This window comes from Lotus japonicus, chromosome 1 (assembly GCF_012489685.1).
Source record: "Lotus japonicus ecotype B-129 chromosome 1, LjGifu_v1.2".
Classification (NCBI taxonomy): Eukaryota; Viridiplantae; Streptophyta; class Magnoliopsida; order Fabales; family Fabaceae; genus Lotus; species Lotus japonicus.
In genome coordinates, this window is record NC_080041.1 from 121,585,886 (window position 1) to 121,610,192 (window position 24,307).

General features: G+C 35.8%; 3 protein-coding genes across 3 annotated transcripts; 1 reads left to right on the forward strand and 2 right to left on the reverse strand.

Annotated features, from left to right (window-relative positions):
* Nucleotides 1–1,978: 1,978 nt before the first annotated feature.
* Nucleotides 1,979–2,872, reverse strand: LOC130730014 (50S ribosomal protein 5, chloroplastic). The gene is made up of 2 exons (XM_057581883.1): nt 2,668–2,872; nt 1,979–2,544 (listed from the first exon to the last, which is right to left on the reverse strand). The coding sequence occupies exons 1-2, from the start codon at nt 2,750–2,752 to the stop codon at nt 2,195–2,197; spliced, it is 435 nt and encodes a 144-aa protein (XP_057437866.1). The 5' UTR covers nt 2,753–2,872; the 3' UTR covers nt 1,979–2,194.
* A 1,041-nt stretch (nt 2,873–3,913) lies between these two features.
* On the reverse strand, nt 3,914–9,933 carry LOC130730015 (aladin). Its single transcript, XM_057581884.1, has 14 exons — nt 9,781–9,933; nt 9,640–9,695; nt 9,371–9,556; nt 9,169–9,283; nt 8,657–8,756; nt 8,373–8,555; nt 8,028–8,083; nt 7,449–7,536; nt 7,288–7,363; nt 6,853–6,952; nt 6,177–6,228; nt 4,803–4,940; nt 4,541–4,628; nt 3,914–4,267 (listed from the first exon to the last, which is right to left on the reverse strand). Exons 1-14 carry the CDS (start codon nt 9,836–9,838, stop codon nt 4,205–4,207), a joined length of 1,359 nt encoding a protein of 452 aa, XP_057437867.1. The 5' UTR covers nt 9,839–9,933; the 3' UTR covers nt 3,914–4,204.
* Nucleotides 9,934–13,242: 3,309 nt separating this feature from the next.
* LOC130730016 (protein ROOT PRIMORDIUM DEFECTIVE 1) lies at nt 13,243–15,256 on the forward strand. Its single transcript, XM_057581886.1, has one exon. It carries the CDS (start codon nt 13,537–13,539, stop codon nt 14,806–14,808), a length of 1,272 nt encoding a protein of 423 aa, XP_057437869.1. The 5' UTR covers nt 13,243–13,536; the 3' UTR covers nt 14,809–15,256.
* Nucleotides 15,257–24,307: the final 9,051 nt, after the last annotated feature.

Sequence of the window (24,307 nt, forward strand, 5' to 3'; positions counted from 1 at the left end):
TTTTTTTTATGGAAGATATTATACCTTTATATCATTCTAGGTTTTCATGGAGACTTTCTTCACTCTGTATGTTTCAGACCCTTCTCCATTCCTTTCGTTTTTCCTAAACCAAAGAACCATGATTTTAAAGGACCTAAAACTCAATTTTTATCATGTCTTAATCATGGTTCTTTGGTTTAGGCCTCTCTAAAATATGTCACATCAGCGTCCATTAGGTAAAGGTAACGGCATGAGCTTATCCCTCCATATTATTTTCAAAATAAGAGTCTATACCAAAAAAATATTTAGAGGGCCTACACCAAAAGACTGTAATTTTAGAGGGACCAAACATATTTAAGCCAATGAAAATAGATAAATAAAAAGGAAGAAATAAGGCGAAAAATAAGGGCTATGACTATATGGAAGATGATGATGGAGAAGAACGTCGATGCCTGAGAATGAAAAGTGATGAAGAAAACTAGTAGATGGAGAAGAAGAGATGACATGCACTCCTCTTAGCAGGTATAAACATGGTCCTCCAAGTGTAAAAAATGTAGACTCTTTGTCCTATATTGCTCTTCATAAACTCTAAAGACTCTCAGGTGTGACTTGAGCGTCAAAATGCCTTTTGCATGTATCTCACTCGTCGTGCTCAGCCTCTACTCCATCATCCATACAGCCGCGCATCACCTTGACTACTTGACGTGCAAGCTGCCAACCAGACTCCTTGAGCTTGGGGAAGAACAATTCTCTATTCCACTACCCTATTAGATAGGACTGAAGTGTACCATTTTTTTCATCTTTTACTCCGTCTTTATTTCATTCTAACTTGTTTACCAAATGTTAGCTGAGTTAATTATTCACACCCACAGAAGAAGACAATATATTCTAGGTCTTCATTTCTTTACTCGTTTGTTCTCATTGCTTCACATTGTGCATAATAGCACTTCAAGATGGGATCAATTAAACATCCAAACACACCAAACATTTCTTGTATAAAATTATGAGGGCATTGATTCTAAATCAAACCTCAACTTCAATATCCTTACAAATTAGGACCTTCTACATAAACTAATTTTTTGGGATATTAAGGTTTTTCTGTTGAGTTCAACTGTCCCGCCTCTCATCCGCAAATAAAATCAACACTAGATGCCAGAAAGTTGTGGAATAGCAATGAGAAAAGTGATGCTGTCAATCATAGTAAAATTGGACTATAAGTTTGCATTTGAAAAACTATGAAGCTATGTCAGGATTGATCGAAAGAGATAAAATGGAATGGAGTGATAAAAGGTTTTATTGTTTAAATCATTTAAAATAAGATAAAATGGACATGGAACATGATAAAATAAAATCCATCTCATTCCATTTCACTTCATTCCACATCTCATATCAGTTTATTCTACTATCTATTACATATCCAAACATAGCCCTAGATGTTGAACTTAGCCATTTCACAGTGAAGGCTATCTACCATGCTATGTCACACGATACATCTCTACCAATTTGGAGGGCAATATGCTAGGACACATTTAAGAGTAAACTCTTAATGAAAGTGAGTTAACATGATGTGGGTTTTCCTTATATTCAAATCCGAAAACTTGGATAAAGGGAAGAAGGATAGAACCCATTCCACATTCCTCAACTTTCTTCCTAACTAAATGATAGAATTTGCTCTTATGTGTTTTCACAACTTAACATTTCAACTGAAAGTAGCCTTAGAGCTCATTTGGGTACACAAACCAAGAAGCACTTATTGGAGCTTCTCTACTAAAGAAATGATAAGCTTCAATAAGTGCTCTTTGAACCACATCCAAACGAGCTATTAGTGCAATAGTTGGAGACGTTGAAGTGCCTACCATGGACCTACAATGCACCAGACCCTTCCTTAAATCTATCATGGTAACTTAACATTCAACTACAGCACACAAAACAAGATTACCAGGCTACCAAAACACTGCAAAATAGAACTAATTATATATCCAAACACACAGCAGGACCATTTCACCTATGGCATGGATTCTAAATCAGAACCCCTATGTCAATGCTCAATATTAGAACCAAATTGGGAGAGCTACATAAACTAACAATCTTGATTAAAAAATAACAACATAGACAAAATTACATGTGATTTAACTTAACAGGCCAAGTAACAAAAAAAAAATTGACAATACAAACAGAAGTAGAATAATCAGGATTATTAAACCTGCAAAATGTATCAGACATTCTTCAACTTCTTCATCTTGGAAGGTGGCCATCTACCCTTCTTCCTCAAATGCCTCTTGCGGACAAGTCTTTTCCTCCTCAGCCTTATCTTCTTAGCTAGCTTCATCCTCAGCCTCTGCTCCTCCCTCTCCTTCAGCTTTGATTCCAAAGGAAGCTTGTCCACTGGAACAACAGCATCACCCTCTTTCTTGCTCTCACCTGGTTCCTCCGGCGAAGCCACACCCTCTGCACCGCCAGAATCAGCAGCTGCAGAAACAATCATGGCATTCTTCCTCCTTTGCACTGCCCAGATGCGAACTTCCTTCAAACACTTGGTGGGCAGACCAAGTTGCAATCTTGAAGCTGACCCAGTTCGAGAAAATTAAGATGGAATCATCAGCAACAACAACAAATGTATTTCGGAGAAATTAAGGAGCAAAAACGAGAATCAAAAAATGAAAGTGAATAAGAATGTCTGTTACTTACCGGGGCTTGGGGGAAGTGCAAAAATGGAGGAGGAGGAAGAAGGAGGAGGGGTGAGAGTGAAGGAATTGAAGCAGAGAAGCGCCATGGTGGTGTTGTGTTGTGTTGTTGAGGAGTGGATTTGTCAATTGAAAAAGAGGATTGGAATTGGTTTGTGGATAAGAAACAGCATTCTCTCTCTGAAAATGTCCATGACTTCTTTCAATTTACAACCACAGTTAAAGGTTAGGGAATTTACACCATTGTGACTCTTTTGATAGCTTATTTTTATGTTAAATAATAGCTTGTTTGCTTATTGAAATTTACAAATCAGGGGATTAAAAGTTTGTGTCATGTTACTGAAAATTTTGTTTACACGAGCATCTAATTGATCCTCGCTGTATCAGAAAGTATATATTTATTTTAATTAAAATTGAAAAAAAATATTAATGCTCTTAGAATGTCAACATTGATCGTTTGCAGCCATATTCTCTACAGCTCTTTGCTGCAAATTGTTTACTTTTGATTCTTATATTAAATAGTTCAGATTGATTTATAAAAGGTTAAATTGGTCAAGACTTTTATACACTTATTATTTTGCCGCTGCAGGGACTGAATCGGAAACAGGGGATCCGAATATGTAGAATGTTGTCATATGTGATATAATATGATTAGATGTAAACCCTAAATCAGATTAAACCCTAAATCAGATTGTTTTCTTATTTTATTTAACAGAATTATGTTTTCTTTTTTAAGAGATGAGTTTGCACTTTGATTCAGTTTATTTTAATTAGATGAAATTCTTAGGGATGTTTGTGTTTGACAAATGTAGACCTTATTGAAAAATTGAGTTGAGGTTCTTCCTAACAAATAACTTTTTCAGGATTTGAACTTATGTCATCATTATTTCTCACCTAGTTTGTAATAAAAAAATTCAATACTTAGCCCTCTTTCCTTTCAAAACATACCTCCTACGCATGTATGGTTAGTTATCCATACTTTATTTTAAAAAGTTGAGTTTAACATTTTTTAAAATAGACAATTAACACTAATTTTGTACTAAGAGAGTACTGAGTGCTCGGTACTACGGGAGTGCCAAAGATATTCTCGTTTACCTCCTAGAACCAACCCTTTGATGATACCTAAGGGGGTGTTTAGACTCCTTATAATCAATAATAAATAAATGCATGCATTTGTATTTTCTCATCATATGGTAAGTTTTAAATCAATAATACGAAAGGTATTCAAAATTACTTGAGGACTTTAAAACTACAAAAAAAATGGTAAATTACATTTCAGACCCAACAAATGTGAAGTTTTACATTGTAGATGCATGCTCTTTTCCTTTTTGACAGACTGTGTGCCCTGTTTACTTGATACATCTGAATTGTCAACTGACATGCTGAACAAATACATCACCAGCCATGCCAATATTCAAATACACATAACATAAGATAATAACACTTTCGCTGAAAAAAATAATGTAAGCCCGAAGTATTGGATATAAGATCTCCAAATTGTATACAAACAACAAAATTTCAAAGACGTCCTCGACTCCTCGCTATGAAAGCATATGAGAGCGAAATAAGAGGGGGTAAGTGCAACAAAATCCACTGCTCCAACACTGCAGAATAAAAATATATGCGAAAAAAGCTTCAAATGTTTGAGGTAAGAACAGATACCAAAATGAAGCATCTAATACACGTATGACCAAAATCCAGGATTATCTAATTCTTAATAGTTTAATTAGAGGTTCATTTCTTCTTTTTATAATTCAGGGATCTCCAACAACATTACAACTATGATATCACAAGAATATTCACCGATGCACCTCAAGTCTTTCTATCATTATAACTTGTTTGAAAATAAAGAAAGCACTGAAATTCAACTGACTTACCACAGAAAGCAGTGGTCCCTGTTTAAGCTTCCCGTGAAACGAAAATGAGATTGGCTTTGGATTGTCTCCAGGCCCTCTTATAAATCCACTAAAAGATATCATGTAAAAATAAATCACTGCAAATGATTAATAGTTTCAAAAGTATTTGGCAAAGTATAGAAAATATACAACAAATAAATTCAACATTTATATAATAAAAAAAACACAACACAACAGCAAAAATGCCCTATAGTAACTGGACCATTTTCAACCATGAACTCACATTAAGGATGTAGATATCAGAGGAGTCCTTCTTGTATCATATACGGCGATCAGACCCCTGTACATTTCATCTCCACCTTTAAAAGATACAGCTAATCGCTCCCCTGAATTATCCCATGCTATCTTTTCAATTCCCTGGCTGAATAAATAATATAACCAATAAGTACATAGTTTCTAACAAAAACAAACATGATAACCATAAGATACAGATACAAATTCCATTATTTGATAAGATAACACCGATATCTGGTGGGTTTTTTGCTACAAGCTACAATGCAGTTAGCAAATAACATAATTCCATGAGACTAGGAAAGGAAGATGAAGAACCTAGACAAAAATCACATGCAAAAGACACCTAAGCAGCGTGTTCAACAAGGTTGAGAGGGGGAGAGGAAAAGAAAAAACCATGAAGTGAAAGAAAAAAACCATGAAGTGAAAAAGAAATGAATTCCAGAGGCCAGCCAGATTAAGTGTGTATTTGGAGTGATTCTAGGAGAGGAGTGATTCTAGGAGAAGCTACTCTTAATAGTTTTTGTGGAAGGAGAAGTGATTATGGAAGATTTAAATATAAAACCAAACATGTTTTTGGAAGCGGAAAAAAACTTCTCTTAACCACATTCCATTGCTACAGAGCATGGTTAAAAAATATAGCCCATCACAGAAGAACATCCAAGAATTCCTCTTTAGGATTGAGGGCTGGAAACACAATATCAGGGGGCTATAAGCTGATATATTTCACTGGAGCAATACTTGCCAACTAATTAGACAAGAAATCTAAAATTCATTATAAGCACAAATAGTAAGAGGAAATTCAGTTTTTATTAAGTATTGTTGATATATACTTTTAATACAATCAGAAAGTTGCCATCAAATTTTAAACTTCCTGTACCCTGTTTCTGAAATTTTGAGAATTGATAAAACAATTATTTGTTACTTTTAAACTTGGCCACATTTTAAAAGATAAAGAAAAATAATTAAACACAGCCAAACACAATTTCCACCCTTTTTCATTCTTTTAGTAAAAATGAAAACAGGAAAACACTAATGAAACACCCTATTAAATTAACTGTGCCCGAGAAACCCAAAAAAAAGTTCCAATTTCTATAATCTATGATGTACATTGTACAAAATCCAAAGCCAAGAATGCAGAAACCCCCACTTAATTCAAAATATATAAATCAGAAATTTTTATACATATGATAGACCAGGAGGAGAAAGAATTAAAACAGCTGGTGATGAAAAATGCAACAATTAGTTACTACAGTCTTTTCTTCCAGTCCTAAGAATTGGTTCAGGAGGAATTTGACATGATGACATGATTTTAGGACCAAAACAATTCAAGATATATTGAACACAGTCATAAATTCATTTTTACCTGCCTGTCAACGATAGTATCTCAGGCAATTCAACAGGTAACAGATGTGCATCTGGAAAAGTCAACAATGAGTTACTATTATTTTTAGAAAAAAAAATTAAACATTTTAATCATAACTATTCATCTCAAATACCAACTATCAACTACAATTAAATTAAAAAACAGTATCTGTTGAGAAATATGCATGGGTTTAGCTAAATTTTTTAGGTAAGTATGCATTACTCGTAATACACCCAAAGTAGAGTGCATAGATGTTTTTCCAGTCACAGCTTTTAGCATGGAGATAGGATCAGTGTTTTGTATTATAACCACTTACTTTATTAGAGAAATATAATTTACACTGTTCCATCTCTACATCTCTATTCCACATGTCCCTTTCTATCCAAATCATAAGAGTTTCATTATTTGTAAAACTAAAAGAGCAGTACCATCATTGATCGTCCTCAATGCCAGCCTTTTCAGTCATTCTTTATTATAAATTGATTGTGTTAGGTTAGTGTTTTATGTCACTGTTATCCAGACTTTTTTTAATAAAATATACCCTATATTGACCCCTCTCTTTTCTTTTTCCATTTTGTTCTTACATTTTGATACCATATTCCAGAATTAATATAGCAGATACACAAACAATAAACAAAAATCAAGAAAAGATCTTTGAAATAAAATGGTCCAATACCTAATGAGGGAGGCTTCGATGCAAAATGAACAGATCCCAAAGTTGATGATTCAGAAAATGCAAGCAGTATCATTCCCCCATCTGGATCCCATGTTGCACACTGATTACATATCATTGAAAGTAGAAATCAGTTATGTACTAAGACCATTATGGGACAGCTATCAGAAGAGATAACTTAGAACACTTGATCAACTGCTTCAGATTAAGACACTAATTTTCTACTGAAAAATTAAGATCATCTGTGATTGCATTGCGCTCTCAAGATACATGCATATTAATTATTTCCCAGTCTCATCTTGAAATAAGTTTTGTTTTCATGTTTTTACCTCAAATAAATCCTAAACACATGCAAAGGTTAATAGCACATTATCTTACGATAAAATGTGAATAGGTCATATCTTAGAGCACCAAAACATGAATGTAAAACTTATATACCTTAACAAAACCACTAGATGATGACCATTGTTCTGATGTCCATGTGTTCGTCTCCCAAAGATAAAATGTTCCATCGCTGTAAGATAACATAATAACGAGGATGAATCATAAGCAGCTCTTTTTCAATATTTACAAAAGTCAACTTTAGCAAGATGCATTACAATTTTGAAGCAAAGAAGTAATCTCCAGTAGGTGACCACTTTAGCATTGATATGCCTCCCAATCCCCGTCGGATGGGAGTCCCCACACCTACAGATAATATGAAAAAATAACCAGATGTTCAGAATTCAGAGACAAACGTACACATGAAACATTTAAACTTTTGCTCTGCTGGATTCCAAACTTGAGTAAAATAAGCTTGGGTATAAGGTATAAACTATAAAGGAAAGTAGCTCTGGTAGATACTAGTTCACTTGTCACGCGAGTAAATCGAATTTAGGTGTTAAGGGATACATTTCTGCAACCTGATTGTTGAAGCAGGGTTTGTTTATGGTCCAACAGGCTCCTTTAGCATACTAATGTATTGTTTAGGTCATGAGTCCACGTTGTAAACATACACAGTTTAGGATACATTTAATATCCCCTTAAAACTATCAATTTACAATTCAGGTAGAAAACAAAAAACAAAAACCCAGAATGAGTTTTGAGCTTATTCGGTATATTAGTATCCTCACCAAGCAGAAAGGATGGTTCAAGCTAAAATGCCAACAACTTAAAGAGTCAAAGATCTTTCATCGTACCTTGAGCAACATCCCACACAGTGAACGAGGAGCTCTCATATGAAGCAGTGGCTAAGTATGTGAAAACAGGTTAAGAAAAAAATGATTAAGTAACTTAAATTCAAAAACAAGATATCTACTTTGAAAGTGTCCATAAATAAACAACTAAGGTTCCTACTAAGTTCACATTAGTTAATGAATTAAACTCACAAGTTTGACAACTATGGCTAGTCTTTTATGTATGCATTCAAAAAAAAATTACAACCACAGTAGCATATCTTGCAAGAAGAAAGATTGAGAACAGTGATATTCATATTTGGGAAACATGTGCTAAAATTGAAAAAGACTTTTTGACATATATGAGGATATCTTCCATCTGGACTCCATGTAAGTGCGCTAACATGCTCATCATTTTGACTCCGAAGAAAATCAACCAGGATGTACCGAATTCCTGACCCTCTAGATAAACCTCCCAGGAAGGAAGTAGCACCAGATCTAACAGATGCCGCATTCCCAGGATAAGAAGCAGCCCATATGCAAATTCCACTCCTGCAGCAGTAAATCCAAATCTAGTAAACACGAAAGAGAAACACCCTAGCAATTGATACTTTACAAACCCACAACAAACACACACAAAGGCAGAACCTCACTTGCAACCCACGGCAAGCATCCTCCCGCCATTGGGCCTCCACTCTAGCACCCTAACATCTCGCTGAGACTCGCTGGTCAAAACAACTGGATCCTTCCCCTCTATTCACAGTACCAAAGTCATATCAGCTGTTATTAAATGCAAACCTCTATAAAAAATATACACCTTTGTATCCATCACAACACAACACGAGCAACAATATTCATGGTACTCTAAGTTATGGTTAGTTAATCAGCCGTGTAAGTTGGTTAGTTACTGACAATTATCCTGTTAGTTAGTTAGTTAACTCACTTGCAGCACTTTTGTATATAAGCAGTTTTGCATCATTGAACTGATTAATCAAAACAAAACAAAATTGCTTATATATACCAAGAATGCTGCAAGTGAACTAACTAACTAACAACAAAGGTGAATGTCAAGTAACTAACCAACTATCAATTCAAAACTAACTAACAACAATAACTAAAAACTGTTAGAATCACATGCATTGTGCTCATAAAAGGAGTCAAGTACCCGAATCCTCATAATCACGGACGAGAACTTGATTTGGCCCAGATATAAAAGCAATTATATGCTTATTCAGGTGCCAGCTTACTCCTTGAAGATTAACCTCCGGCAACAAATGCACCTGCACACAGACAGAAGAATAACGCTCACAATCCAAATTACAACAACACGTGACGCCGCCACCGCTACAAGGACTGAGAGATCATACATCGTTAGGGTAAAAGAGGCGCCTGAGGCAGTCATTGACGAATCCTTGCAAGATCGCCGCGGGGCCTTTCCTCGGAACGATTTCCGCGGCGGTTGCGGTTGCGGTTGCAGTAGTTCCATCTTCCTGTTCGGGAGCATCGTCGGTGGTGTCGAGAGGGTGAAATGGCACGGGGCTGAAGACCAATCCCTAATAATAAGAGAAATTACTAGTGAGTGAATGAGAAAGAATTGAATTGAATTGGATCGATTGGGGAGAGTGCGAGTGGTTACGAGAAGTTTTCCGTAAGCGCTGTTGGCTCGATCGTCGGAGAGAGCGTCGACGGTGACTGCAGAAAATTGGGGAGAGAGATTCAGTTAAAGAATGAAGAGAGAGAGGGAGAGAGAGTTAGAGAGAAAGAGAGAGAGAGGTACTTAGGTCGCGATTGAGTTCGCAGAGAGTGAGTGAACCGAGAGGAGGGAAGGAAGCCATGAGAATAGGGTTTTAGCAGTCAAATGCTTGCTTTGCTTTGTTTTGTTTTTCTCCTTCTTTTCCCGCTTTCTCTTCTTCTTCCCTTCTATATTTTCTCTTTCTCCTTTTCTTTTGCAAGAAAAAAATGTAAAGGAAAATTAAAATATAAAAATATTCATCTACTATAAAAGATATGATCAATCTCAGACTTTTTTACATTGATAGTATACTTTTTACATATATTTACCAATCTAGTGTATCTTTTTATTTAATTACCAAGTTAGTGTATATCGCAACTTAGAGTGGCGATACCAATCTTTTTTTTTTTTACTTTCTTCTTTTGCGACGGAAAATTCCGTCACAAACATCATAGTGCAAAATATAAACACCACTAGTGACAGAATGTGGAGGAGAAGTTCTTCGTCACAAAACATTTAGCGACGGAAATTTATTTGCGATGACAGTTTTATCCGTCACAAAATCCTTATGATTTATGGAAACTGAATTATCGACGAAAGCTTAAGAGGGTTCCGTCGCAAAAATAAGTACAAAATATGCTTCGTGACCGAATTCTCCGTCGCAAAAGAAGAAAATCACTAATGCTGGTTATATTTTGCACTAGGACATTGTGACGGAAACTTCCGTCGCAAATAAAGAAAGTAAAAAAAAAAAAAACTGGTATCGCCACTGGTAGTGGCGATTTTAACAAAAAAAGAAAAAAAAAAAGTGGTATCGCCACTTAGAGTGGCGATATACACTAACTTGGTAATTAAAAAAAAAGATGCACTATATTAGTAAATATATGTAAAAAGTATACTACCAATGTAAAAAAGTCTCAATCTGATTAGAATAATGTTATGTACACACCTCTTTGAGAGGTGGAAAGAGGTGGAAGGAAGAGAGATAGAAAGAAAAGAAAAAGTAAGAGAGAGAAAGTATGAGATGTGATAAATGATAAGAGGAGAGAGATAGAAATAAAAAGAGGTGGAAATAAAATGTTTAAAAAATGAGGCGTGTATATATCATTACTGATCTGATTATATAAAAGGTTGTCGATAAGAGTTCATTAGTAAATCCCCATATTTTAATAGGGTTGATGTGTCATCTTTCCTTCATATCTCTATTATTATGAAGTTTTTTACGCTTTTTTATCGAGCGACACAATGTAGTAACTGATTTGGTTCAGTATCTTAATGAGACAAACACCACTAGGGGATGCACGTTTGATACTCGTGGTTATGGGAACAGTTGGATGCGATGATTGTAGATTTGATTCTCATTTGAACTTCATATTCTTATTTGTTGTCTCAATATATACATTACATGTGCATGTTTATATTACAAGTGGACAATTTGATATCGCAACTAGTCTTTCTACTCCACTTATCGGTTGTACCTTTTTTGTTCAAAGAGCCAAACATATAACATAGTCTATCTTTCATTACTTGTGAATCTCGACAATGTTGTGACATATGCATGGAGTGTCGCAACCCTTGCATATTTGTATGACCATCTTGGTCATGCTTGCTTACAAGGGACAAATCATATAACAAGTAACATGACTCTCTTGTAGGTTCGATTCTTAGTTTGAACTTAAATTTGTAATTGTTTTATTACGTACTCTTTGTCTTATACAATTGTATGTCCATATTACATACATGGATTTATGAGCATGTTCGTAGTCCATTTTCTACCAAAGTGTTTAAGCGGATTACACGAAGGAGAAATCCAGGGCAACCCGATGGATTTTCTTGGGGCCTGATGGTCTAGTGTGCAAGAGACGACTTAGTTTGGATGACATGGCTTTGAACGTAATCACTTGGCAGCCATATGTTGGGCATAAAGACCATTGTTCATTCTAGCCCATTTCACTGTACTCGAGGTACATCTGGTGTTCACATATCATACTACCTCATCTGTTAAAGATGGTGCTCAAATAGTTTGGGCACAAGCAAGGGATTCCATGTGCCCTTTAGGTTGTTACCAATACACTACTTACGATTGAGGAGACAAATGAGACTTATAAGTCATACGCCACTCGAGTCATTAACCAAGGGGTTCAGGCTTCATTTTCGGCACTGTGCGTACCTGAGTATGTGCACCAGATTTTACATCATTTGTTGATACCTCTAAGTGAATGAGAACTTTGTAATGTTTTTGCAGTGGTTGGTTTTTATGTGCAACTTACTTCCATCTATCACGTTGTTATCTATAATACTTTCATTTATATCTAATATGAAATTACGTTTATTCAAGCAGGATACATGATACATGCGAGCGCAAGATTGGTTGACAAAGGCTCAATAAGAACATCGAGCACATGCGCAAGGCACATAGTTGAGGGCTTTAATGTACAGGGCCTTGGACTTCGTTACATGGAGTACACAGACTAACATAACATATAAGTAGGGATGATAATATTTCCCAAACTCATGGGTACTCGCTCGAACCCGATCCGATTTGACGGATAAAATCTGAGTTGACTGGATTTGGATTTGGGTTTGGGTTTTGCCCGTTACTGTAGCGGTTTATGGGTTTGGGTTTGGTATTAGTTAAATCCGTGGTCATACCCGCCCGAACCCGAACCCAAAGATACCCGAAACATAAAATTACAAAAAAACTCTCATACATATATATTTATAAACTTGTTCTTAGTGTTTGATGATTAATTGTACTTTTGTATGTTTGAGAAATAAACTCTAAACTATTGTTGTCTCACTTTGGCGATGGATGAGGATGATGAATAGTATTTTTTTTTCTTTCTATGAAATTCACTTTTTTTTACGAAAGTAAGTTTTAGATTGGGTTCTAAGACGAGTTGCTATTTCACGTAAGTAATGAGTTTGGGTTTGAGTTTCGGGTAAATCCGAAACCCAATGGATTTGGACATGGATTTCATTTTATCGCTCATAAGAGTTTGTGTTTAGGTTTGAGTTTGGGTTATGAGATTTGGGTTTGGGTTTGGGTTTGGTAATTGTAAAACCCGTACCCGATCCTACCCGTTGTCATCCCTACATATAAGAGGACATCCGTTACATATGCTCCACTTCATAGTTTTATTATGATATTCTAGATGATATTGTTGACCATATTTTGGATGATGTTTTGGGCATGTTTTGTAAATGTAGTGATATTGTAATATATGGTTTTGCAATATTATTATCTTGTTGAATTATGTTTTGTGATGTTATGAGTTTTTTTTAGACAAATGTCTTTTTTTAGAGACAATTCTGTTCAAGTCGGGAAAATCTACATCATGGTGGAGCTAATTCTCGCCGTAGAGGTTTTATCCATCTACAAGAATCAAATCTGTTACTTTGCTTAAAGGAATTGAACATGTACACTTGAACCAACCACCGGTCGGGTCGGTTGATGTTATGAGTTTGTAAATGAAAATTGCACCTAGTAGCATTATTTGGTTTTAAAACTAAAAAAAAATGTTCACGCACAATTTGATGTTCCTCTCCTCCCTCATCACTGCCTTCGTCATCTTCTGGTTAGCCGGTAATAGCACTGCCGTCTCTGGTCGGCGCTCTTCATCATCCACCACCTCTGGTCCTCCCATCGCCACCACCTCCTCTCCCTCCACTGTTCCAAGCGCGCCCTAGCTTCCTCAGAAGCTACCAAATTCATCGGAACACTATCATTCCCTGCCTGAATTGATGATTCTTCATTCTGTCACTGCTTTCATCTCGCGTTTCTCTCCAAATCAATGACACATGAACCTATTATCAAGTCTCAGATACAGGATCTTCCAATCCACCACCATCTCCTTCTCACCCTTCATCCTCTTCCACCAAAGACGATGGAAGAAACCCACCATTTCAGCTCAAACCCGTTTGGAAGACAGGGTAAGAGACCCCCACCTCGACAACTTCATGACCCACCTCAAAAAACTCTACCTCGTCCTCGGATTCCACAACCTCATGTCGAATCGTAAACGGGGTCCATTCGTTTCCCTTCAGCTCATGTCTCGTTGGAGAAACATCCTCGGACTCAATGTCACTGTCGGGTCCTTCCTCCACAAGTACCCTCATGTTTTCGAGGTGTTTGCGCATCCTTTTAGGAGGAACCCGTGCTGCAGATTCACGAGGAAGATGAAGGAGCTGATTCTCCTGGAAAGGGTTGTTGTGAAGGAGCTGGAGATGGAGGCTGTGAAGAGGGTGAAGAAGCTGCTCATGATGTCTGTGAATGGAACTCTTCGCGTTCACGCGTTGAGGTTGGTGAGAAGAGAATTGGGTCTTCCTCAGGATTTCAGGGACTCCATTCTTGGGAAGTACAGTGGTGACTTCAGGTTGGTTGATTTGGAGGTTGTGGCATTGGTTGGATGGGATGATGAATTGGGTACGGCGCAGGTTGAGAAATGGAGGGAGAAAGAGTATACAGAGAAGTGGTTGAGTGAATTTGAGACTAAGTTTGCATTTCCCATTAATTTCCCAACTGGGTTTAAGATTGAGAGAGGGTTTAGAGAAAAGCTGAAGAATTGGCAAAGGCTTCCTTATACAAAGCCTTATGAGAGGAAAGAGGTCATTCGGGTTAGAACTTGTGGAGGGGTGCAGCGATACGAGAAGAGGGCTGTTGCTGTTCTTCATGAGCTTTTGAGCTTGACTGTGGAGAAGATGGTTGAGGTTGATCAATTGGCTCATTTTCGGAGGGACTTTGCGATTGAAGTTAATGTGCGTGAACTACTGCTAACGCACCCGGGGATATTTTACATATCTACTAAGGGAAAGGCTCAAACCGTTTTTCTTAGGGAGGCATATAGCAAAGGGGGTTTGGTTGAGCCTAATCCTGTGTATACTGCTCGGAGGAATATGTTGGACCTTATACTATTAGGTCGGAGGAAAACCAAACAATTTCTAGATTGTGATAGTAAGTCTAAGGAAGAGAGCAATGCTGTAGTATATGAATTAGATGATGAGGGAGTTCAAAGACAAGGAGATTGGGTGATTCCATTCTTGGAGAGTTGTGAGCAGAACAGAACCCCATGATATTGTGAAGGTAGCAGAGGCAGCAGCTGCATATTTGAAGAATTCACCTAATTAGTTATTTGATCATTAGTAAATGTTCTGCTGTGAGTTCTCATCTCTTCGAAGCTTTTGATCAAGAGAATTCACGAGTGTGGTTCGAGGTGTAGCATTGTGATACTGAAATGGTACATTCTTGCATTTCAGAGGTTTAAGGTATCACTTTTTGACAAAAAAGAAGCTTGGTTACTTTATTGACTTTCGATTGTACTCTCAGCTGTTAGCAAAAGCAGTAACTGTTTGCAGCTGCTTCTCACTTGTAGTATGGTTAGAATGCAAGTGGTATTCTTCTTGATAGAATAGAAGGCAAGCTCTCCTTTGTCAGATCGCTATGTTTATTATCAGTTCATAATTCAATTTTAACTACATCAATCAGCTTTGATATGACAAAAATAGAGTAATATTTTGGAAAGTTTCTCCATTGAAACTAGTGTTTCTTAACATAAAACTAGTTTTATCTGTGTACTATTAGCATTTGGGGTTCAATAATCTGTGTACACTGATTAGGGTATCATATCCGTGAATAGGGAATTTTAAAATTGTTGATTGGTACGGTGTCTGCAAAGAAAGCAGTACTGATTGAAGGTGCATCCACCATATCCAACAAATTTGGCGATCTATCTTGAATATTTTGTTGTGTTCAGTCAACTGATATTTCAACTCTAGTAGTAATACATGAACATCACATAATACAAAATGCATATTCATTTTAGTTTGAGTGCCAATGTTTTTTCTCTACCTTCTTGTCTTGATGCTTTGTTAGGGTAAGCCATGACACAGTGATAAAGTTCCTGCCATATTAACTGGTGGTCACCTGTTGCATATATCTTATGCTCCCCATGCACGACAACGGTGTGAGCCTTCTTCTCTGGACCAACTACTGAACTTACAATTTTAAAGTCTTTCAGTACGCTGATGTCAATAAATCATATGTACCTCCAACAGGGTAAAGATAAAAAAAAATTCCTGTTTGAGACTGCAAAATTTCAACTTCAACAGCCATTGGCTCATTAGATATTGAACTTGTCTTCTAATTTATAGGCAGGTGAAAATTAAGGATGATTATAACATGTTGAAATTGTGAAATTCAGACTTTCATCTGCCTGTTTATGGCTTAGTTCTCCCAGTCTTCTTTTTGTTTTTAGTTATTTAAAAGTCACGACTAGTCGACTATTATTAAGTGGTCGTATTATGGTTATGTTTCATGTTACTATGTTAGCATATCAGATTCTTAAGGTATTTGCTTTAGTGGCTTATCCTAAAGCTTGTGCATGAGTTTTCTCGTTGTTTAGATCTCTGTATCTACATTTTGTTTATCTAACAGTAGAACAGCAATTTAAAAAAGAATAGATTCAACTACTTGAAAGTTCTTCCAGAGTCTTGTGCAAAATATATAGGGAGTAGATTATAGTTAAATGTATGAAAGGGATTATTGTGGATTGTTGTTCTGTATTTGTTTGGATGTCAAATAAATAAGGGGAATGAAAGTGAAGTGAAACTTTAATTGTTACACAGCCACCAATAATTATTTTTTTGGATGAGTTACTTATTAAAGGAAGTTTAAACTTTAGAGGTTATCAGAATTTGAGATGCTGAAGAATGAATTCATTGATTATGGAAGTTGTGCATATAGAGGTATATAGAGCATCAATATTGTGTTGAGCTTCTAACTGTCAAAACTGAAATATATCTACCTTACAGCTGTTGCTAACTAACTAACTAACAGACACAAAGACCATACGCTTCTGGGACCTGCAAGAGATAAGATTGGAGCCTAAAATTATCCATGCACCAATGATAGATTTGCGGACATCTAGGTCAATGGCCTAGTCCACATCAGAGAATCCTCGAATGTGAAGAAGTGATGTGGTTGCAGGATGTGCAGAAGAAGGCCATAGGACGTAGTGCCTTTGAGATAATGTGGAATATGCTTAACTGCAGTCCAATGAGTGCGCAAAAGGATTGTATATAAACTAGCGGTCCTTATTCACCGAGTAGCTTAGCGCGCGCCTGGTTTGTGCAAGTTTGGAACCACTAATCATAGGTAATGAAATGGGAAAGCAGTTAGCCATGTTAGCCTTAGCCAAGAGATCCTGAATATATTTCTGCTAAGTGAGGAGAAGAGAGCCAAGGGAAACCAGTTTGACTTCAATACCTAGGAAGTAGTCAAGTGTACCCAACTGTTTTATGTTCAAACAACAACCACCACCTAGCCTTTTTCCACTAGATGGTGAAATTATGCAAGATCCTTCTTTTTTCCTTTCAGGAAATCATTATCATTTCTCAATTCTCACAAGACAGCCGGATAAGTTACTTTGTTTTGCTGTCTTAGTTTTTACAAAGGCCCTACTGGTTTAACTAAAGAACTCTCTTGAATAGTTTGTCCAGTAGTTAGTGCTGAGAAGTCTCACATTGACTAGAGCTATCGTCAAATTATTGTTTATAAAGGATAGACCTCTAAGCTGTTTTTTGGAAGAGCTACGCCTAACTTAAATTCTAAGAGAAGGTGCATCTGAAGAAGAAATCAGATCACTTCCTAAGTATAGGTTTTCTTAGTCAAATTCATTGATGTTGATTGATCACAAGATGGAGTCCAATGGAAGCCATATAAGTGAAAATTTTCTCTATCCTGATGATTCTGTGAGTACTGACTTTGTCTCCTCATATCTCCTTATTACTTGCCAGTGTTGTTAATAGTGGAAAGCCAAAAAGGCTATGTTAAGCCCTCAAAGTGGCAAATAGCGGAAAATAATAGATAGTGGTGAGCCCTCTGAGTGCTACGCTATAGTGCCGCTATATCCGCTATTTGATAACACTATTACTTGCTAATTACTCACCGTGATTAATTGCTGCTTATCACACACTCGAAGTAAATTATGAAACCACTGAAAGAGAATTAGACAGCTTCTAATTATGTTGCAGAAATGCTGTATCTGCCTGAGTTCATATGTTGATGGAACATAACTCTACCGCCTTCCCTGTCCCCACCAATTTCATTGTGAATGCATCAGTCGATGGCTTCGGACACAAGCAATCCGCTCGATCTGCAAATTAAATGTACGTGGAACAGGTCGCTAGTTAACAGATCCATTCCATTCTATTTTTTTCCACAATGGAACTTAAGTGTACTATGTTTCTCCCCTTTATACTGCTCTATTTTTATCCTCAGTATGCACCAAATAAAGAGTAGAACCCACATGTTCTGTTTTGTTTCATTCTAACCTGTATATCAAATTCTGGTTGATTGGTTACATTTTATTCCTCTCACTTCACAAGGAAATGACTGCATTTTCTCTTCCTTTCTTCACTGGTTTGTTCTCATTGCTTAGCATGTGCATAACAACACAATGCACAGTTGGATTAATTAAACATCCAAACGCAACAAACATGTCATGTAGAAAAATTAAGTTGACATTGATTCTAAATCAAACCTCAATTTCAATATCCGTATCAATTAGGTGCTGCTACATAAACTAAATTTTGTGTAGCAACTAGCAAAGCCTTTTCTGCTGAGTACATTTGTCCCTTCTTTCTAACACGAATAAAATCAGTACCAGATGGCAGAAAGTAAAGGTATTAGCAAAAAGGTAAATGGTGCGGTGAATCATCCTAATATTTTCAAATTAAATTTTACGATTGAAAATCTATATAAAACTTTTTACACTATCTTTTTTTTCTTTTCTTTTTTTGAAACTTACACTATCAGTATATATTAATTAAGTTTTAAAAATTAAAAATAATTTAGAACTTTAATATTAACACTTTTTGATACTATAAAAAGTTTAAGATTGTGGTAATTAATCATCAAGATATTTTAGTTTTAAACCGATAATTTTTTTTTGCTACATTGGAAAACGTTTTAAAACGATAATAATCAGTCAAACTTATTTTTATACACAAGTACTAAATATTTTTTATATTTGATAACTAATTTTCAATGATTTATAGTATTATTCGATTATTTTAAAAGATATTTTATTTCATGATATTATATTATTAATAATTAACGCTGAAGTATTTTTTTATATTTGTTAATTTTATACCTTATTTAGAAGGTCTTCTTCGCCCGCTATTTATACTGTGCAGGAAAAGACCAAAACCAATTAAATATCCAGGCATGTTCGGACATACGGTTCTCGCAGAAGATCAAGTTGGTGAGCCGTGTGATGGGAAACCTTCCCGCACGGTTCAGAGAGCACTGAATTAGAATGAGAGGTTCACCACCACATCGTTGCATGCAAGGGGAACTCGCTCGATTCGCAAATTGATCCAACTCGTAATTCACTTCTGATTCCGTGTCTTAATAATTTATTAATTAATTTGTTAAATTAATTTCATCGATAGTATATTATTTTCATGAACTCAGGTTGGCATTAGCAAAAGAGTAAAATACATTCACCCTCCTCAAGGTTTGCAAGAATGACACTTCACCCCATTTTTTATAAAAGAAAAATTTAGTGACGAAAACAAATTCGTCACTAATAAAAAATAATTACTAATTAATTAAAATTTAAATAAATTAAATGCATATACGCTATCATACATCAATTTATGAAAATAATTTTACTGAATTAAATTTAAAAAAACAATCCACTCTGTCTGTTAAGTCCACGTCTCATCTATCTCCAAATCATATTTCTCACCACAAACGGTCACCACCAAACCTTTGCTCCCTTTAACACGACGACAACCATCCCAGAATGTGAAACCCCATGGCACCACCATGCCTCAAAGTTTTGTTGCGACCTGAACCCCAGAACGTGAATCGCACATCCCCAAAGCCACTTGTTCATTTACTTCTTGTGAACTTCACCTCTTTAAGTTGTGAGCGAACGCTTTGTTGGTTTAAGATGTTGTTGGATTTTGTTAAAAACGGTGTTCCACCGCATCGTTGGGTTCTAATAACCTCCGATCCACTTCATATTTCTTAATTTTGTTTCTCTATTTTCTTCACCCATTTGTGTTGTTTTTTGGGTCTACAATCCAATTTTAAAATTGGAGGTATAAATAGATTATTTTGATTAAAATTGAATTATTCCCAAATATGAAAACACAAGCATGTTTCACTATGTTCGAGATATGGTTTGTCAACCGGTCATGTGTGCTATTGCAGAATTTGCATTGTGAATTTACGGAGGAAGAACGCGATTGAGAGAATGAGGAGGACTGTGATGTTTTCATTTTTATATTTATTAGATTATATTGAAAATATTTTTTGAAATTATTGATTAACAATTTAAATAATAACTAATTATTAATGAAGAATATTTTTCGTCACTAAATTTGCCTCTATATAAAATGGGGTGGGGTGTAGATTTTAGATAAGAATGAGGTGGAGTGTTATTCTAACAAAACTTGAGAGGGGTGAGTGTTCTTAGCAAAAAGGTAAATGGTGATGTGAATCATCCTAATATTTGAAATTAAATTTTACGATTGAAAATCTATATAAAACTTTTTCCACTATATTTTTTTCCTTTTCTTTTTTTGAAACTTACACTATCAGTATATATTAATTAAGTTTTAAAAATTAAAAATATTTTAGAACTTTAATATTAACACTTTTTGATACTTTAAAAAGTTTAAGATTGTGGTAATTAATCATCAATATATTTTAGTTTTAAAACAATAATTTTTTTTGCTACATCGGAAAACGTTTTAAAACGATAATAATTAGTCAAAATTATTTTTATACACAAGTACTAAATATTTATATATTTGATATCTCATTTTCAATGATTTATAGTACTATTCAAATATTTTAAAAGATATTTTATTTATTGATATTATATTATTAATAATTAACGCTGAAGTATTTTTTTATATTTGTTAATTTTATACCTTATTTAGAAGGTCTTCTTCACCCGCTACTTATACTGCGCAGGAAAAGTTCAAAACCAATTAAATATCCAGGCCTGTTCGAACGTACGGTTCCTGCGGAAGCCGTGTGATGGGAAACCTTCCTGCACGGTTCAGAGAGCACTAAATTAGAATGAGAGGTTCACCACCACATCATTGCATGCAAGGGGAGCTCACTCGATTCGCAAATTGGTCCAACTCATAATTCACTTCTGACTCCGTGTTTTAATAATTAATTAATTAATTTGTTAAATTACTTTCATCGATAGTATATTATTTTCATGAACTCAGGTTTTTATGTAAGAATAACGTAATTTCATAAAATCACGACAGTTAATATCTTTAAAAATAAATTATTATTGAAAAGTTTCAATTCTTTAATTTTAGTTCTTACTAAAATAAAAATTCATATTACTTTCTTAAGTCAATTTGACTTTATATATTTGTAGTATAACATATTGTATTATAATCTTACATTTGTGGGTGGTGTGCTCTTTCTGCGGAGCTTTAAGCTATCTAACACAACCTTCTCTAAGATTAAAGTTGAGTTTTGGCCTTTTTAGTATGTTATTTGCTAGGGCAATTCGTTGAATGCTACTAGGATGTTGGATCCTCCTCCGATAACTTACATTTGAGAGTTTTGTTGAGATTTCTACTCTTATGTGATGTGTGTCTTTACACCATATTCCGCTAGAAGCAAACACGTGTGCTCACAAACTTGCTTCCTTGGGCTTGGGCTTCAAGTTTGCCCACGGGATCTGATCCTTATACCCCTGCAAAGCTCAGTCCTCTTCTTACTTTTAACTGGCGTTGTGTGTAGTGTAGGTTTTTTTCCACTCTCATTGTATCATTAATTCATAAGAGCCGTTGCATAGCCGTTGTAAAAAGCAGTGCATGGTTGCACTCTATATATACACAAAACTCATATCCTCTCATTTTGCAGTACTCTCTTAGTTCTCTCCTCTTATCATCAAAGTTTGCAATCTTCTCTTGTTCATGTTCTCTCATTGTCTCACATTTGAATCATTCATGTAATGGATCCAAACAATTTACTCGATTTTGATACATTTTATGAGGAAATGGTAGAAGATTATATTAATGACAACAGCGCAGAAGAGTACTTGAGATTAGTACTCGAGAGCCAGCACAATGGTAAGCACAGGCGAAGAAGAATACGATCATCAGCACGCCCAATGGGCCAAGAGACAGCGAAGAGAAAGCTCAAATCAATAGTTGAGAATAATTCTTCTAGCAACATCCATATGTCAACCATGGAAGCTGCTATGAGTGAAAGATATGATCTAATGGTAAAACTTGCTATAGAAAAAAATCATGAAAGCATGATCAAGCTTTATGATATTCTTTTGAAAGACACATCTCATATGTCTGAGCAACAAAAAGCAGATCATGTACTCTGCTGTGATGTCATTAAGCGCCAGTTCGCTCAGGCGAAGAAGGAGGATGAACAAGAAGAAATTCAAGTCCAAAAATGAAGTTGTTGATCTCTCCATGTTCTCTTTAACTTTTCTATGTAATCTTCTAATTATTATTTAAAGTTGAAGTTGTGTTATGCTTTGAAGTTCTTAGGGTTCGCGATTGAAGAACGAGTTCTGAGTTTAAATTTTTAAAAGAGAGTCTCAAAGTCTTGACCTAATATTTCTTGGTTACACATACATACCTATTACCTAAACCCCGAACGCAAAATCTGTGAAAGCTAGAACCTGTTTGGTTTTGATTCGGAGAAAAAAATGGTGTATGGAGCAAGTTGTGCATTTAGCCATGGAACCATTTGGCGTCAACAAACTCTTCACCTTCAATTCAATAGGTGCTCTTGCTCCCTTTCAATTTCAACAGCAACAAATTCTCCACCCTCCCATTCAACTACTCTCCGCCGCCATTCACCCAAATCAGCTTCCATGATTTTCGCCTCTCTGCCCTCTCGAATGATGGTCAGGCGGTCCGGGTGGAACATGCTCATGACTTCATCATGTTTGTTTTGGACATAAATATGAATATACATACCATAACACATTTGTTTGCTTAAGCTTAACTTAAGACTCGAGCTCATGATTTCATCATGTATACCACAGCACATTTGTTTGGTTAAGCTTAACTTAAGAGTCACGCTGTTTTTACCTGAATTTAGCAACTTTTTCGGATTAGCTTCTAAAGAAACACTTATATAGACACTTGAATTTATATGAGAGCAATGATTTTCTGTTGTCTATGTGTGCCTTTGTTTCTATTCCTTTACTGTGGCTGGTAATTGAACTTCCATTTTATTCTACTCTCTATTGCTTTTCACCATTGTGAAAATATTAGAACCTTCAAACTCTCTGGCATCCTCTTTTTGGACGGTGTTGGCATTTTACTGGATTGTTGTGGGCGGCTATGCACTTGTGAAAGATACTCCACTTTACTGGTAAGAACTTTAATTTGGATCTGTGTTTCCATCTTTTATGATGAATGCCAAGAAAGCATAATTACCTGTAATTAAAGATTTGTGCAACATGATAACCTTCATCTTTATGTAAAACAGCAGTTTATATTGGACTATCTGAAAGTTCCTCCAGTGTCCTGAGCAGAATAATAGTTACTCTAATGATTAGACAACCACCAATTATTAATTTTTGTGGATGAGTTACTTATTACAGCAAGTTTAGAGGTTCTGAGAATTTGAGATACTGAAAAATGAATTTATTGATTATGGATGTTGTGCATATAGAGTACATAGAGTCTCAATGTTGTGTTTAGCTCCTATCTGTCCAAACTGAAAACTTTTTTACTTACAGTTGTTGGCAACTAACTAACTGATAGACACAAATACAACAAGATGCTCTCGAGTGTAGCTTAAGTTCTATACTCCAATACTCCTCCGTCAAGTTCAACTAGGGTGTGAGTGGACCATACATAGTGAGCTTGGAGAAACTGAGTGGATGGCAAGGGTTTCGTGAGCTTGGAGGTCTGCTGGCAGATGCTGAACAAGAAGTTGCTTGTTAATAATGACCTTCTGTCAGTCTAGGGTGTGAGTGGATCATACTCCAATACTTGTTTATTTCATCTTAAGACATCAAAAGCTCTTACATTACATAATTCTTCACTGAACTGTTATGTTTTCTAACATAATTTATTGGTGTATTGTAGAGAACGCTCAATGATGTCTTTATCACATTCGTGTTAACAAGGAATCTAGAAATCTGGAGTATATTCTATTTTCTTTCTCTTAGCTCTCGTCTGCATCATCGAAATAATAGTAGCGTTAGCTTATGATACAAGAAACGAAAAAGGTGCAACTGAAGAAGACATCAGGTCACTTCCTAAGTATATTTACTTAGTCAAATTCATTGATGATGATTGATGAAAATATGGAGTCCAATGGAAGCCATATAAGTGAAAAAATTCACCATCCAGATGATTATGTTAGTACTGTCTTTGTCTCCTCACATCTCCTTATTACCAGTGCTGTTAATCGCGGATCGTGGAAAATAGTGGAAAGCCAAAAATCCTCTATGTCCCTCAGAGCGGCAAATAGCTAAAAATAACGGGTAGCAGTGAGCCCTCGGAACGTTACTCTATAGCAGCGTTATATCAGCTATTTGATAACACT